This window comes from Taudactylus pleione, unplaced genomic scaffold (genome assembly GCF_031769625.1).
Source record: "Taudactylus pleione unplaced genomic scaffold, aTauple2 ptg000737l, whole genome shotgun sequence".
NCBI classification, from domain to species: Eukaryota; Metazoa; Chordata; class Amphibia; order Anura; family Myobatrachidae; genus Taudactylus; species Taudactylus pleione.
The window spans coordinates 1,688,807-1,706,350 of record NW_028285139.1 but is presented as its reverse complement, the minus strand read 5'-3'; the positions used below and the strand labels follow the sequence as shown (position 1 = coordinate 1,706,350).

The window sequence follows — 17,544 nt, the reverse complement described above, 5'->3', positions numbered from 1 at the left end:
ACAAGGCCTCAGACTAAGTCTGTTAAGTCTTTTTTGTCCTCTGGGTCAGCCTAAAGGTCTGTTTCTTCGTAGACTGTCGGCATCTACAAGGGCCGACATATCCAGTACCGAGCAGGCCTGGACTGCCAGCCGATCCTGCTTCTGAACCTACGGATATCTCTTCAGCCTGACGGGACAGGCCTACAACTGGGAGATACCGATTTTCTCAGTTCGCCCGGAATTAGTGTCAAGTTGCCGCGGCTACGTGGGTAGGAGGGTACGCTCTCTTTACAAGGGCCTTACAGATCCAGAAAGCTATGCAGTTGTTGCGGTAAGCGGAGCTAATTAGGCCATCCCCACTATCTCAGTGAGGGACTGGTTGTTCTGTTTTCTTTCTGGTGCGGTGGCTGAATGGTCCTCTTTGGCCTATTCTCTGTCTCAATTCCCTGAACCAGTTCCTAAAGCTACCTGGGCTCAGGAGGAAATCCCTATGCTCCATCATACGATGTTTGGAACCTGGGGACTTTATGGTATCACTGGATATACAGGACGCGTGCCTACGGGTACTTACAGAGACCTTTCCTCAGCATGGGCTGAGGTTTGCTGTATCACAGCAACACTTACAATTTTTCGGGCTCTGCCTGTTGGGACTGTCCTCAGCCCCACAGGGGTTTACCAGCGTTTTGGATTTTCTGACAGTTCTTCTGTTCAGTATATCCCAATGCTCCTGTACCTGGACGGCCTCCTGCTCTTAGCGGGATCACCGGGGTACTTTACGGCCAGGTCAGGATGACTGTGGCTTCTTCAGGGTGCAGACGTTTAATCAACGGGGAAAAAGTCCTCCCTGCATCCCTCTCTGGGTATTCTTCATCTAGGATCCCTGCTGGATTCTCAGAATCTGAAAATTCTTCTGGCGTAAGACGGAATCTCCTCTCTTCCATTAGGAGTACATGGTTGTCTGCGCAGTCGACAGATGTCTTTACACTCTGGGATGCATGGTGGAATGGGCTCAGTTCCATTCCAGGCCTTTCCATAATTGGCTCATCTCCAGATGGAATGAGTTTTTTCTGTCGGATAACTGTTCAAACGATGATGCTCTCTCCGGAGGCAAGTCGGTCCCTGTCCGGGTGGCTATGGCCATCTCGTCCAGGGTTTTCTTTGCTATGGACAGTGTCTGGATCGAATCCTTTTCAGTGCAGTTGGACGTCTGTCGATTCCACCCTGTCAATTAACTTATTCTGGCATAACTCTTGTTTCCCGGTGAACCTGAAAAGGTTCAGTCCGACAGGGTCAGGACAGTGGCTTCCTTTTTAGCAACACTGTTCGTTGGGTGGCAATGACAGGTATGTCACATATTCGGACATAGTCCGAGGGTCTCCTCCCGACCATCTCGGCAGCGTTCATTTCAGGAGCTCTCCATTGGGAAGCGGGAGTCCTCAGCCGTCACGACGTGCATCCCGGGGACTAGTCTCTTCCCCAAGAGAGATTTCATCTCCTGGTGAGCAGGGGGGGCCCCCCTGAGGTGACCCTCATGGCCTTCTGACTTTATCACACTATGGTGTTACAGTTCAGCTCTGGGGATTCTGAAGCAACCTTCAGCGACTCTTTGTCGGTGAAGTGGTCCTTCCACTTTGTGTACCTGTGTTCTCCGGTCTCCCTTCTTCCTCGAGGTCTTTGGAAGTGTTTTCAATCGAGACGGAGATGCTTTCCTGCTGGTGGCTCCTGATTGCCCCAGATGTCAGGGGTACTTGGATCTTCGGAGTCTCTACATCGATACTCCATCCCTGATGCTTCACTGCCCGGACCTGTTGTCTCAGGGTCCTTGATTTTGCCTTGGACCTGGGTCGTTTGTCTTTGACTGTGTCCTTACAGTGGTCTTACGGCTTCCCTGGCTTTGTCATCGTTGGAATGATTAGAGCACATGGATCAGCTTTTGCTGGGACCTACCACAAACTGTGGCAGCCATAAATCTTATGGTATTGTACCTGTCGATACAATCCTCCGGTGTCCAGGATTTCCAGATATTCTGGCATTCCTTCCGGCTGGCTTGGGTTTCACACTTGGCCTGGTCTTCCTGACAGTGCGGATCTCTACACTGTCAGTATGGTTAAGATATGGAATTGCTCCACTCTGGTATCCAGTTCATCCTTTGGAGTGTTTTCTTGATTATGCCTCCATTTGTCCTCCCTAGGGACTCCTGGGGAGTAAGTAGTGGTTCTTCGTTACCTCCGGGGACAGTCAATGGAACCGCTGGTTGTGATAGCCATTACATGGTCTATTGCTTAGGCTCTCTCTTTCTCTCAGGGTGTTTATATCAACCAGGGGAGTGTCTGAATTGGGAGCGTTCTCATGTGGCTCCCTCTTCTGGAGGGCATCATGTCAGGGTGGGAGTTGCTCTCGCCCTGTGTTGCTTCTTAGTGGTTTTCAGGTTCCATATTATTCTGGAACTTATGGTACGGCCATTCTGTCCCCAGTCCTCTCGGCTGGTGTGGCCTCATTGACTGTGGTCTGGCCTCTTTGGATTTTTGTGATCCGTTCAGGTTCCTTACGGAAATCGGACTCCTTATTGGTGGTCTGAGATTTCTGGTTTTCACAGGAAAGGATGGCCGGCCTATAACCAAATGTTGGCTGGATGGCCTCGTAGGTCTTTCTCAGGGGCCTACCTATGGGTAGGCCTTCCTGTTGTTGATGCTTGTTTTTTCTCGGGCCATGTGACCCTCGTGTGCGGCTCGCTGTGGCGCCTCGGCTGTTTTACCTTACTAGGTGGCCACGTGGTCTTCTGTCCACACCTTTTTAAGGTTCTAGGCATTGGTTTCCTTTGCCTCTCAGGATGCTTCCTTTTTGGCGACGGATTCTCCTCTCAGCACAGGAGCGTCCCCACCCTTGGTTGAACTGCTTTGGGACATCCCCAAGGTCAACCCTGTGGACCCCCTATGGACCCTGAAGTAGAAAACAAGAGATATGGTAAGAACTTACCTTTGTTATCTCTGTTTCTACGAAGTCCATAGGGTCCACAGGGCGCCCGCCCTGACGCACCTGGCTTCATATGGGCTGTGTGGCTGGTCACCGGTTTTCCATCTCCCATTTCGGTGAGTATGGTTATTGAGTGTTCCAGTTTTCTCTCTCTTTTTCTCTCCTCCTCCGGCCTTTGGCTACTTACAAACTGAGGTGCCTCTGGCTTGGGGGTGGGGTTATAGGGAGAGTGGACCCAGTGCATCCTGGGAGCTAAAAGCTTTAACTGCGTGGTGCCCGGATTTGGTTCCCAACCTATACCCCAAGGTCAACCCTGTGGACCCTATGGACTTCGTAGAAACAGAGATAACAAAGGTAAGTTCTTACCATATCTCTTGTTTTTCGCTAATTGCTGTATTTCAATTCTGTAGGGGATCTGTTTTGTCTTTGCAGCTAAAAGTGGATAATAATGAGCCAGTGTAAAGGGTAAATTTACTAAAGTGAGAGTTTTAGAAGTGAGTTCTAGAAGAGATGTTGCCCATAGCAACCAATCAGATTATACTTAACATTTAACTAGCACCTTCTAGAAGATGATGGCTTGAATCTGATTGGTTGCTATGGGCAACATCTCTTCTAAAAACTCACTTTAGTTAATTTACCCCTAATTGTACATTTTAAAACTTTAATGACTCTCGCTAGATATATATTAACATTTTATTTAATAAAGCACAAATTTTTACTTTTTGTTCACGGTCAGAATTGCAAAGAGCAAGAATGAGGAAAGAACGAGCAGAAAATGCAAAGTCTAGAATCAGAGAAAGGCAGACTGGGGTGCCTCAGAAGGAGCAAAGGCTGAAGAAAAGAGAAGAAAAAGAAATTATTAAATTAGAAAGAGAAAAGGTTGGCTTAATACTACTTCACAATAAATGCCTAAAATGTATAGTATGGTTAATAGATGACACATCTGTACATTTTGCCATAATGCACTTTTGGGTGGCAAGCATTGTATGCCACTTTTTCTGATAAAATGTTTAATTATATTCACCATTTGGTGAGCATGTTTTTTTTCCGCCTCCTACTGTACAAGAGAACCATTGTTGCCACTGTTTATCTAGTTGAGATCTCTCCCCTTGCTGATGTTTTAATTGCTCATTGCTTTTAACTGAGACCTGTCGAATCCATTGCCGGTCACACTTGGAAGGGGGAGGGGGGGGGGGGTGGCATCCTGGAGACTCTGGGTAGCCTTTAGCTGGTGGCATGAGGAGCTTGGGCACTATTAAAATCAAACATGTTGGCACAGTCTACTCCCCCTCTATACCCCACCAACTGTCAGCCAGGTCCTTTTTTTCATGTGCCCATAGGATCTAGGTCAGAGGTTCTCAAACTATGTCCTCAGGACTCCACACAGGTCACATTTTCCAGCTCACCTAGCAGGTGCACAGGTGTATTCATTACTCACTGACACATTTTAAAAGTTCCACTGGTGGAGTAATTATTTCACTTGTGATTCTGTGCGGAGACCTGGAAAATATGCACTGTTTGGGGTCCTGAGGACTGAGTTTGAGAACCTGTGATCTAGGTGTTTAATTTTTAGCTGAGGCAGCTTTTTTTTTACATGTATTATACTTAATTTTATACAATACTGGAGGTGACTTCAGAGAGGCTATTACATTGCTCTTAGTAAGCAGTCCATTCTCCTTCTGAGGGTGATGTTCTGGGGGGGCCCGACAATTGTTGTCACAGACAGCTGCTTGGCACCTCCCACGGGACCTGTTAGCCATCAGGCATTAAGGGCCCCATACATCAGACTGCTATTTCACCGATCCACCAGATTGGATCGGAACTGCCGATTCGCTGGTTGGAAATGTTGAAAGTGGACCATCGATTATCGCCAATCCGTTGTGGAATCTGTGAAATTCTTGTTAAAAATCCCCAATTTGCTGATCACAATCATATTTTGATTGTGATTAGCAAATCCGTGAAATCCAACATGGTGGATTTTACCGATGCGCCCGACCCAGGCGTCGGGGTTTCGGTGACTTGTCCGAAAACATTGCTAATGTATATAATCGGCGCAGAAGAATCAACAGGTCAGAAACTCCTCGTGAACTTGGCAGTGAGTTAACTATATAAGGTGCACTTTTCTCCTCCTTAGAGCTGGGGGAGATTTAATTGGCGGATTGGTGTACAGTTAGCCCCCATTAATGCAGCTTGAGCTTGGTAACAATAAATCCCCAAATCTGCTGAATCCAGGTGGAGAGATCTTTTTTTGTCAACCCCTCCCACACTCCTTGTCATGCTTTCCCTGTGTATAGCCCGCCTAAGGTTTTACTTCATAGCTGTGGGGGCATCTTAGCAGCAGTTGATCTCCTACCGCTAAGCACTCTGGCTAAGAATCCTAAGGATGCCACCCTGCCCATATCCCCACTCACAAACTTCATGGCAGGTTCCATTTCCACTCAACACCCAACCTTGAAATAGTCCATTCTGTCTCTCTTAAACTTCAAAGTGATAATATCAATCCTTTCGGATCAAAGTGGTTTGGGTTTTTATTCAAACATTATCTTGGTCCAAATACCCCTCAATTCATATCTTCATGTAGAAAGGTTCAAAGTGGAGCCGCTTAGATCCAATATAAACTCCATGGAGCGAGAGGAATTCATGGTATCTATTGATATCAAAAATGTCTACCTGCATGTACCCTTCTGGGAGGGTCATCAAAATCTCCTCAGATTTGCGGTCCAGTCAGAGCATTTTTATTTTAGGCTCTACTTTTCAACCTTTCTACCGCGCCAAGAATTTTCTCAAAAATGGCCTTCAATGCTGCCTTTCTAAGGATCAAAGTGGATACTTATCTAGACAACCTGATGGTCAAAGGGAACTCCTACAGAGCTCTTGAATTCTCAAGATTCAGATCCTAGGATTAAAAACTCCCTACAGTTTGTCAACAACAAGAAAACGCTCCTTATAGAGTTTAGTCAAATCTGACTTCTCACTGCGGATGCCTCTCAAGAGCTGGGTAGCAGTGACCCTTTGTTTCAGAGATTTTGGACAGTCAGGGAGTACAATGCTTGTCATTCGGGAGGCTGGGTCTTACTTGGGCAAAGCTGTGGTTGATTCAGGAACCCTATCCTCAAGTATCGGCATCCTCCATGGCAACTAGACGTGCACTATGGTTTAATTCCTAGCAACAAAGTCAAGAAGCTCTAGAGGCTCTCCCCTTCTTCGGTGAGGTTCTCTTTGGAACTCCAGATTTCAGAGTGTTTTCCTACCCAGGGACAAACTGACATCCCTTCAGTCCCTAATCAGACTTTTTCTTCAACAGCGCAGAGTCTCAATACATTTCTCTATGCAGGTTCTGGGAAAACTGGTCTCCACCTTCAAATTGGTAGAGTATGCACAATTCCATTCCTGGCCGCTACAACTGGAACTTCTGCAGCAGTGGAACCATTCCCAGCGGCATCTCAAAACCCAGACAGAGAGGTCCGACAGTCTCTCCTGTGGTGGTCCCAGATGTTATATCTTGACAAGGGTCGTCAATTCCCGATTTAGGATTGAATCCTTCTAACCACAGACGCCAGCCTTCGCGGCTGGGGAGCAGTCATACTTTTCAGGGCAGGTGGACAGTTCAGGCGGCCAGGCTACCAATCAATATCCTGGAGCTACGAGCGGTATACTGCGAACTTTGTCAATAAAGACCTTTTGTGCCTGGGGTTCTTGGCGAGTACAGGAGCATTCCCTCCCATGAAGGGACAGCTTAGGGACGTCCCACAGTCCCAGTGTCCCCCATTGGATGAATTAAAGAAAAAGGCGGATTTATGTCTTGCCTGTGAAATCCTTTTTTTTTTTTTTTTCTGAGTCCATTTGGGACTGTGGGTGTAGGGTGAGATGCAGAAGCCTGGGCACCAAGGAGTTATCTTTTGTCAGCAGCACAGGCTCCTCCTCCCCTACACTCCACCTGAAGTCAATTATTCTTAACAAGCCACAGGAACGGAGAAGAGGAGATGGTCAGTACACAACTTGACACAACACCTGTCTAGGAACCAGGTGCCAGAAACATGAAACCCTCAGCCAGCCAGGGGCGAGAGTGTGGGCGCCCAGTGTCCCCCCTATGGACTCAGAAACAAGCATTTTACAATTGAAACAAAAATCCCCATTTCTTGCGGTGAGAAGATGGGCTGTAGTATCTTTTGAGTCTATCATGGGGAAACTGTTAATGCGGTTGTTTTATTTATTTAATTTTTTTTTTCTCTTGTTCGATTGTTGGTTAGGTTCTCCTCTCTGCTTGGTTAACTTTAACTGAGTTACTGTGCTCCTCCTACACTGGAGGGATGTAGAAGGGAGAGGCAAGTACTAGATACAACTTGCATTTTAAGATGTCTGCTCCTCTAAGTCTCCCGTTTTGTATTTGCTCCATGTTACTTGGACACACATTCCCACTAGTACCTGACAATCACTATTGTTGCCTCCTGAATCTTTCCTATGAGGTGCTTTGTTTTTTTTGTTTTGAGAGATCGTTTTTGGTTGCTGGTTCTTTTTGTTTTCTTCACAATTGTTATAGCCACTGTATATGTTTAGCACGATTGGGTATTGAATGATTCAGGACTGCAGACTGCACATTGTTTATGTATATTTGAGAATGCATACCTGCATTGTAGACCTGCTATATCAATGCTGTATACAATATTCTATTTATCTCGCTGCTTCAGGAAAGAGAGAAGATCCGTGAAGAAAAACGGAAATATGCAGAGCATATAAAACTGTGGAGTAAACGGCGAGATGATATGGAGTGTGATGACCTAAAGGTAAGCCTGTGAACAAGTCAGAAGTATGCTATACTTGTTTTTCCTTTCTTCAAATAACTTTCCAACTATATCCACTCATAAATAACTTGCCAATTACAGAGACCAAAGTTCTATAAATAGGCTTGCTTACAGTTAGTGTGCACACAATATTTTCTTTTCTAATTTCAGGAGCTTCCTATACCTACTTCAGTGAAAACAAGGCTCCCTCCTGATTGTTTTGGAGATGCAATCATGGTTTTAGAATTTCTGTATGCATTTGGAGAGTTGTTTGACCTTAAGGATGAGTTTCCTGATGGAATGACATTTGGTATGTGAAATAATATTATCTGTCTCCGCACATCCACTAGGGAATCGTACAGTCGTTCCCCATCCCCTGCAGTGCCTACACTGAATGATTAGTCGTTCAGTGCAGACACCCTCCCTCATCCATGAACATGGTCAATCTATCGTTATCAGCAGATTGACTGGCATGTTCGGGTGATGATTGATGTCGGAAACGGCCAGCGGGAGCAAGCATCGCTGGTTGTTTCCGACAATGTAGTGCACGATTAATAAGCAATTGCACGATTATGATGTCGTAATCGTGCAATCGCTCATTAATATCATCTAGTGGATGTGCCCCTTATCTAATATCTATCTCATAATGCACAGTCACATTTCAGTTTCCTCTTTACAGAAGTGCTTGAAGAGGCTTTAGTTGGCAATGATCCGGAAGGCCCTCTCTGCGAACTGCTATTTTTCTTCCTAAGTGCCATTTTCCAGGCCTTAGCGGAAGAAGAGGAGGAAGTGGCCAAAGACCAGATAACGGAGGCAGAATCAAAAGGTCATATGTCTGATCATGTGGACAAATATAGCCTTTATGTGTTTGGGGCTAAGAGCAGTTGTAGCATTTCTAAAGGAAATGTTAATAACCAATAACAGTTTGCAATAAGGGCACAGATGGTTTTGGTCTCTATCACAGGAGGCAGGGACCATGCAAAGATGGGTAGAAACAGCGCCGTGTGCTTTTAGAGGTTTCTTGTTTTTATTTTTTGTACCACTATTGGGACAGGCTTTTCTTGAAGAATGTGCTTTTTATTTTGGATTCCAATTCTATCACGGAAGTCGCAATAAACTTATTTTGCCTTTTAAATTATTGCCGGTTTAAATCTGGAAGCGAGATTATCTAAAGCGGACAGGTTTATTATCGTTTACCTCTTAGTATTTTTATTTATTTATTTTCCCATAACTGGATTGGAGATCATTTCTCGGGTGGAAAGAAAGTCTTGTTTGGGATTTTGGGGTATCCCCGGGATATTCCACATTTGAACACACTCCTTCTGCAGGGAGCATGCTAAGTATTCGTGGTTGTAACTCTGGAGTGCAGTCTGTGCTCTAAGGAATCAGCAGCAGCCACATTAGAACTTGATCACTACCTTCCATGGTGGTGACTGGGTTCCCTTCTGGAGGCTACCAAATTAACAGAAACTATGGTTGGAATAGGTGCATCTCCACAATCTAAACCGTAGTTTATAAGTTAAGCGGTTTGATGGCTGCCTGGCTATCAAAGCAGTGTTAGTAGAAGTGTAATTAAATTGTGGAAATATATACACACATAAAATATCCTGCTCCTGGAGCAATTGGGGGAAAAAAACTGGAGACTTTCCATTTGAGATATGCTCAGCCTTAATTCAGATCTTTTCTTAAAGTGTCCACCTATGAATGATAGAGACAACCCATTAATTTATCTAACATATGTTTACTTCTGTGTTTACAGGCCTGACGGAAGCTTTGGGTGAAGATATAGACACCACAAAATCTGCCCTGTCGGCAGTAGCCTCTTTAGCTGCAGCTTGGCCACAGTTAAATCATGGTGTGTGTGGTTGGATTTTTTTTTTTATTTGTAAATCTTTTGTTTGGTAATAATTACAGCTACAGTTTATAAATATACTTTGGAAATGCCTAGAAGAAACAGCTGTATATATGAAAGTTAGTGCTGTAAATCTGAAATTATACGATACGCACTTAGACCTAAAGTTTGCTCAGGCCATAAATCCATTCCATACTTTATTTTGGGTGGGTTAGACAATAAACCGCTCATACTAGTGTGTTTGTTTGTTTTTTTGTCTGCAGCGCCATGCTGGGAATACTCAAAGTAACAGTGAAACTTGATATATCATACAGTAAATGTAAGCTGACCTACCTTGGGTACAACACAGAGAAATAAACCAACAAACTTTGTAGTACGCAGTAAAGGGCTGAGGGTATGGTCTCTCACTGTATAGTGACAGGCAAGTAGAGGTGAATCACAGGGAGAGGAAGTCCGTTCAGCACTCAGTGAGCACAGTCAGTCGCTGAATGGACTTAGGAGATGAGAGGCAGGGATAGTGGTAGGGTTGAAAGTCAGGAATGAGGACCCTGGTGTAAGAGCATACTGAAATGTTTTATCTATGTGAACATTTCTTAGGGTATAAGACTATTTTAGGGTTTGAGCTAATCTGTGATCTGCTGAACTTTTTCCCCTAGGCTGCAGTCTGAAAGAGCTGGATTTAGATAGCTGCACTCTTTCAGAGATCCTTCGTCTACACATTTTGGCTTCTGGTGCTGACTCCAACTCTGCCAATGCCAAATATCGGTACCAGAAGCAGGGTGGCTTTGTTGCAACAGATGATGCCTGCATGGAGCTTCGTCTTAACCATCCTGCCATCCTGAAGAAGTTATCTACTACATCTGTTTATGCCTTATCACCTGGTGAGAAGCTGATCATAACAGCCCTCTTGAATTAAATTATCTCCTTTTAGGAGTATGCAAAAATTACCAGACATGCTGATTTTATTGCATCAATTCCTCTATACCACAGGTTCTCAAACTTGGCCCTCAGGACCCCAAACAGTGCATGTTTGCAGGTCTACTCACAGAATCATAAGTGAAATAATTAGCTCCATCGTTGAATCTTTTAAAATGTGTCAGTGAGTAATGAGCAGATGTAGTTATGAGACTGGCCGCGATGCCGCCGGTCTGAATACTGACATCGAAATCCTGACAAGGTACTTAAGATCGGCGTTGAAATACTGACACCTATCTTAATTCCGATGCTGGAACGCTGAAGGATGCCAGCCCAGACTAGGCAAGTCTGGGGTGCCCTTAGCGTTAGCTGCGGGAAGGGGGGTTAGGTCTAGGGAGTGTAGCAGGGTTAGGGTTTTTTTGGGGGGTGCTAAGGGGGGAAGGTTAGGTTTATGCACAAAGGGGGAAGCCGCTGTCTGTTTTCTGACAGGAGGCAACCTGACAGCTGGCATCACATACCCATTCCAGTAATGAGTACACCTGTGCGCTGCTTGGTGACCTGGAATCCGTGAACTGTGTGGTGTCCTGAGGACCGAGTTTGAGAACCACTACCCTATACTGTTGATCAAACCTCAGATATGTCTTTCTCACCATAGTTTTATTTGTATGTAAATTAACAAGTGATTAAAACATAAATTTTATTTCATGGTCCATGCACTGTTTCTTAGATGAGAAGCTGAAGATTCTTCATGCACTCTTTGGGAAGCTACTTACACTAGTTTCTACTAGAGACTATATTGAGGACTGCGTTGAAGAGCTGCGTCAGGCTAAGCAAGAATTCAGAGAGCTGAAAGCTGAACAGAACCGTAAAGAGCGTGAAGAGGCTGCTGCCAGGTTTGTGTAACAGATGGGTAACACAGCAATTAAAGAGAATGGCTTGTCATCTGCAGCAGTTACTTAAACACTATATTTATGTTTTTAGAAAGTGTATATGTGTTGCTCTTGTACTTTTTGTGGTTTTAAAGAAAATTCTATGTCAAGGATCTACAATATTTTTTTAATTTTACGTAAGACACCACCAGTTTCTGTAGTGCACAACCCCACAAAATATCACGTACAAAGTTTTTTTTAACCTCTACTTTACTTTCACTTAATGTTGCAGATATGTAGGAAGGGGAGGAGTAGTTTGCTTTGTTTACTATAGGGCAGGATAAGCGGTTACAAGTGTGTTCTGGAGAGAATAAAGGGCCATTGCAGGCTTTCTAGTCAGGCACAGCGGGAGATATTCGTCGTGACACCGCATTGAGAACCGATTGCATGGAGGTGAGAGTGGAAGCGATTGCAGTAATCAAGTAAACTCTGAGTATGGACCACGGTCTTGGTGTAATTTAGAGAGTGGAAAGAGTATTCCTTGACCATGTTGTGGAGGTGACAGGATTTCTCGAGGCACTAGATGTGGTCAGAGAAGTTTAGTGCGGAGTCAGTGATCACCGTTAGGTAGCATGCATGGGGAGCAGGAGAGATTGTGACATTATTGACTTAGACATAGGGGAAGAACATTTGGCATTGAAAAGATGACCAGCTCCGTTTTTCTAGTTTGTTGAACTTGAGGTAGTGCTAAGCCATCTAAGTGGAGATAGCATTGAGGCAGTTGTGCACCAGAAGCTTATGTCACCCAGTGAGCGACTGTATCCCTAATGGTGGATAACTCTACTATGGTAAAAGAGAAAATAAAACATTAAAAACTTTTGGTATCTTTTTCTGCAGCTTGAAGAGAAGGTGCCCACTCAATGAGGTTTAAAGTTAAAAAAAAAAGCTGAAGTCCTGTTGGTAGTAGATGTTATAGAGAAGGGTGAGAAAACAACAATCCAGTTTGTTTGCAGAAGTGTCTACTCCAGCCACAGTGTTCTTCACATCCCCAAGGTTTAGCAGTGTCCCGCAGATAAGATAAATGAGGAAATTATTTATCTGTGTGAGTCTTGTTGTGTTTAATTGCCTGTTCTATATTGGTCACAAGTGTAACACGATTGAAACTCATTACATGTTGGCAGGGTTCGAAAGCGAAAAGAGGAGAAGCTGAAGGAGCAAGAGTCGAAGATAAGGGATAAAGAGGATAAATTGAGAGAAGATGAGAACAATGGATCAAGTAAAAGTGCAGGGTAATCTGCATTTCCTTTATTGCTACTATATTGTTCATTTGCATGTGATCTTAGTTAGACTCCAGGTCACAATTATACATGACACATCAGGTGTCCCTGCTCTAAAGGTGAAAATGTTATCAAACCTCCTAGAGAGGACAGGAGTAGTTGCCCCTAAGGAATCTGCTTTTAGCTATTATTTTTCAAATATATTGTATAAAATGATAGCTAGAAGTTAAGTGGTTGCAATGCAGTTTTTACTTTCCTTTTTAGAAGGTTTGATACATTTTTCCCCCAGAAGTCCTACACTCATTTGTCCAAGCCATTGTCTAGATTGTGAGTGACAACAAAATTTTACTTTGCTCTAAATTTTAATTGATGACATTGTTAATGTCTTTATCGCCAATGTATTTGCTTTCTCCTTCAACCATGGGCTACATGACATCTTCATGATTTTAAAGTGCCTCTATACCCCACCTGACCTCCACTTTTTCTAAGCACCCGTTGGAGCCAAATGCACGGCTGCTGGGCAACCGGTTTTCTTTTTTCTTTTCATTTTATTTTTCTTCCCCTCGGGTAGACTGCTGCCGAAATCTGCCTACACCAAGGGACCTACGACGGCCGGCGCAGGTTAGTGTCCTGATCCCTGAGAGCGGTGTGATCAGGCACTACTTCTTCACTGCGCTGTGGGGGGGCTGGCAGGGATGAGTAGGACCGGTCTTCTGGCTAGCAGAGGACGGGTCTTCAAAAGCCTCCGCAGCATTCCCATCCCACAGGTTAAGTGAGTAAGGCGGCCTTGTTAAACAGTGGGTTGGCTCCGTCTCTGTCTATTCAAGCTGCTGCTGGAGGAGGCTGAGGGGCGAGGCTAGCGACGGCAAACGTGGATGCTTATCGGAGCACAGGAACTGCAGAGGGAGCCTGTCCTCATGCAGGGAGGGCTCACTTTGGTGCCTCAGTCTGAGGTGGTTATTCCAACCATGCTCAGGGCTAGAAAACAGATGTTCGCTGCTAACTACCACTGCATTTGGCAAACGTAAGTTGCTTGGTGTGAACAGCACTTTTCCTTCTTCTGTTTTTCATGTCTTTCTGATTTTTCAGCGGGGTCTTGACACAGGACTGCGTCTGGGCTCTCTGAAGGACCAGGTCCCGGCATTGTCTATCATCTTCCAGCGCCGCCTTGCCGTCGGAAGTGCAGACTTTCTTGCAGGGGGTGCTCCATTTGCATTCCCCATTTTTACCTCCTACAGCTCCATGGGACCTAAACATTGTGCTTAGTTTTCTTCAATCGGATTCTTTGCACCGCTTGAATCGGCGGCATTGAAGTATGTCACCTGTAAAAATGCTTTTTCTTTTGACTATTGCTTCAGCACGGCGAGTTTCGGGACTCTGGGCCTTGCAGTGTCGTCCTCCTTATTTAGTGTTCCACGATGAAGGGGCAGAACCAAAAGTGGTTTTGCGGCTTTACATAAACCAGCCTATCGTGGTTCCAGTTTTTCGTGGTAGCGATTCCTCACTGCAGTCTGACCTATTTGTGATTCATGACGACACAAAATGGGGGTGACCTGCTTCAAAGCAGACTTTTTGATCTGTATATACCTTCTCTCAAGCTTATGCTGCCCATGGACAGTCTGTGCCTTCCTGGGTTTCCGCTTGCTCAACTCGGTTGGTAGTTGCGTTGTGGGCTGCACGGCATGGGGAGTCGGTTGCTCAGTTGTGCGGGGCTGTCACCATGTATACCTTTTGTAAAATCGATTTGACACCATTGTTTCCAGGGAGGTTAGTTTTTGGCGTAGGGTATTTTGTCCATCCTCAGCGTTTGCCTCCCTTGGGAACTGCTTGGTGTGATTCCAGTGTCCCCCATGGTTGATGGATAAAACCCGATTTTTTGTACTTGCCAGTAAAATCTTTCTCCAAATTTTTTGGGGGACACTGTACGCTGTTGCTTTCAGCCTCCTTGTTTAAGTTATGTTTGATCTTTGTTCAGTTGTTCTCTTTGTTGTGGGCTTTTGCCCTACAGTTACTCCTCCTCTCCTACTTGGGCTTGGATAGAAATAACTGAAGGTCAGGTGGGCTATAGAGAGGGAGGAGCCAAGCTCAAATCAAATCATGCTATACCGAGTGTGATTCCAGTGTCCCCCATGGAATTCGGAGAAAGGAATTTCTCCTTCATCCACTAGGGGACACTGGAGCTAAAGATAGTGGGGTATTGACGGTGGCAGAGTAGAGCCTGCCACTTTAATTTAGAAGTGTGACTGGCTCCTGCCCCTCTATGCCCCGTCGGCCCCAGCTTAGAAAATGTGCCCGAGAGAGCCGGTAGCACATCAGGCTGCCTCCAGCCTTTTCATATATATATTTATACTGAGGTGCATCTACGAGCTAATGCACAGGTTTACATTAAAGTGTGACAGTCACAGGTTCGGTTCCTATGACAGCAATGTGCCATGCAGGAGGCTTTGTTTGGTTTTACTGTTCAGTATCTGTTGATCTTTTTTTTTTTTAATACTGAGGTATCTTCAGGTTGTCCTAGTGCTCTAGTCTCGCTGTAGAGGATGCTTCCCTATTGGGTGGCTTGCTCTCCTAGGGTGGCTGTTGCATTCGTGATTCTCAACAGTTAGGGTATCCCGGTTGTTTTCATATTATGTTCGGGCCAGAAGCTGCTACTGTCCACACGCTTCCTTCACATTGGAAATTGTTTGGGTTTTTTCTGCTGTGGTTTTCCTATCCGCTGTTGCCGGAGGTCGATTGTTTGTTTTTTTCCAGGCGACATGTACACTGGTCTTCGCCTGGACTGGTTGAAGGGTTCCAGTTGCTGTTTTATCCCTCTGTTCCAGAATGGGTTGTCCTGCTGTCTGACCCTCTGCAAGGAGTTGTAGTCTCAATCCTCTCGATGCCAACTCTGCCTCATGCCCAGTGTGATCTCCACTCGTTGGAGACTTTTATGATCTAACGTTCGCTGGTTGAAAACCCCCTAATTAGTTGGACTTACAGAATGGTCCTGATCGACTGTTCGGTATTTGGCTTTGGCCTTCATGTATACTTTTTTTGTTGTGAAGCCTGTGGCCAGGATCAGCTCTAACTCTGTACAGCCATGGCCAAAAGTTTTGAGAATGATACAAGTATTGGTTTTCACAAAGTTTGCTGCTTCAGTGCTTTTTTACCTTTTTGTCAGATTTACTATGGTATACTGAAGTAACATTACAAGCATTTCATAAGTGTCAAATGCTTTTATTGACAATTACATTAAGTTTATGCAGAGAGTTAATATTTGCAGTGTTGACCCTTCTTTTTCAAGGTCTCTGCAATTCGCCGTGGCATGCTGTCAATCAACTTCTGGGCCACATACTGACTGATGGCCACCCAGTCTTGCGTAATCAATACTTGGAGTTTGTCAGAAATTGTGGGTTTATGTGTGTCCACCGGCCTCTTGAGGATTGACCACACGTTCTCAATGGGATTAAGGTCTGGGGAGTTTCCTGGCCATTGACATAAAATTTCGATGTTTTGTTCCCCCGAGCCACTTAGTTATCACTTTTGCATTATGGCAAGGTGCTCCATCATGCTGGAAAAGGCATTGTTTGTCACCAAACTGTTCTTGGATGATTGGGAGAAGTTGCTCTTGGAGGATGTTTGGTACCATTCTTTATTCATGGCTGTGTTCTTAGGCAAAATTGTTAGTGATCCCACACTTGAATGGTCTCGGGATGCTTTACTGTTGGCATGACACAGGACTGACTGTAGCGCTCACCTTTCCTTCTCCGAACAAGCGTTTTTCCAGATGCCCCAAACAATCTGAAGTGGATTCATCAGAGAAAATAACTTTACCCCAGTCCTCAGCAATCCAATCCCTGTACCTTTTGCAGAATATCAGTCTGTCCCTGATGTTTTTCCTGGAGAGAAGTGGCTTCTTTGCTGCCCTTCATGAAACACCAGCACTCAGTCTTTGTCCTGTGTCATGCCAACAGTAAAGCTTCCTGAGACCATTTGTGTAGGGTTGCTTCTCAGGCAAAATTGTGAGTGATCCCACTCCCTTGGCTTAGAACACAGCCATGAATAAAGAACGCTACCAAAACATCCTCCAAGAGTTTGGTGACGAACAGTGCCTTTTCAGGCATGATAGAGCACCTTGCCATAAGGCAAAAGTGATCACTTAAGTGGCTTGGGGAACACAACATCGAAATTTTGGGTCCATGGCCAGGAAACTCCCCAGACCTTGAATCCCATTGAGAACTTATTGTCAATCCTCAAGAGGCGGGTTGACAAACAAAAACTCCCAAGTTCTGACAATCTCCAAGCATTGATTAGGCAAGAATGAGAATGAGGGCCCATCAGTCAGTACGTGGCTCAGCAGTTGAGTGACAGCATGCCAGGGTGAATTGCAGAGGTCTTGAAAAAGAAGGGTCAACACTGCAAATATTGACTTTTTGCATAAACTTAATGTAATTGTCAATAAAAGCCTTTGACACTTATGAAATGCTTGTAATATAGTAACATCTGACAAAAAGGGCAAAAAACACTGAAGCAGCAAACTTTGTGAAAACCAATACTTGTGTCATTCTCAAAACTTTTGGCTATGGCTGTATATCTGTATAATTATACATATATCTATATAATTTGTTTATGCCTGGCAGTGCCGGGATTCTACTGTCTGCAACTGTTGCAACTTCCGGTTTTAAACTCTGGTACGGTTTTCTCGAGTTTGGTTCTCGTGTTACAGCCCTTCTCCTATGGATTCTCGTTGGGGCTCTCTGCTACCAACGTTCCGGGTTGGTCTGTTTTCAGCTGTGCTTATGGAGTTCTGCCGATTCCCTTCTGCTGCTGTCCATAGATAGCCATTTTCTCCTTCATCCACTAGGGGACACTGGAGTTCAAGACAGTGGGGTATAGACGGTGGTAGAGCAGAGCCTGGC

General features: G+C 44.9%; 1 protein-coding gene across 1 annotated transcript in view; it reads left to right on the top strand.

The window, feature by feature from the left end:
* BAZ1A (bromodomain adjacent to zinc finger domain 1A) overlaps nt 1-17,544 on the top strand; it is a 110,916-nt gene that overhangs the window by 32,774 nt on the left and 60,598 nt on the right. Inside the window, exons 8-15 of the mRNA XM_088457061.1 lie at nt 3,689-3,831; nt 7,641-7,736; nt 7,905-8,043; nt 8,413-8,559; nt 9,493-9,588; nt 10,242-10,466; nt 11,228-11,393; nt 12,551-12,658. Coding sequence (XP_088313187.1) covers nt 3,689-3,831; nt 7,641-7,736; nt 7,905-8,043; nt 8,413-8,559; nt 9,493-9,588; nt 10,242-10,466; nt 11,228-11,393; nt 12,551-12,658 — 1,120 coding nt within the window. The remainder of the gene's footprint in view (nt 1-3,688; nt 3,832-7,640; nt 7,737-7,904; nt 8,044-8,412; nt 8,560-9,492; nt 9,589-10,241; nt 10,467-11,227; nt 11,394-12,550; nt 12,659-17,544) is intronic.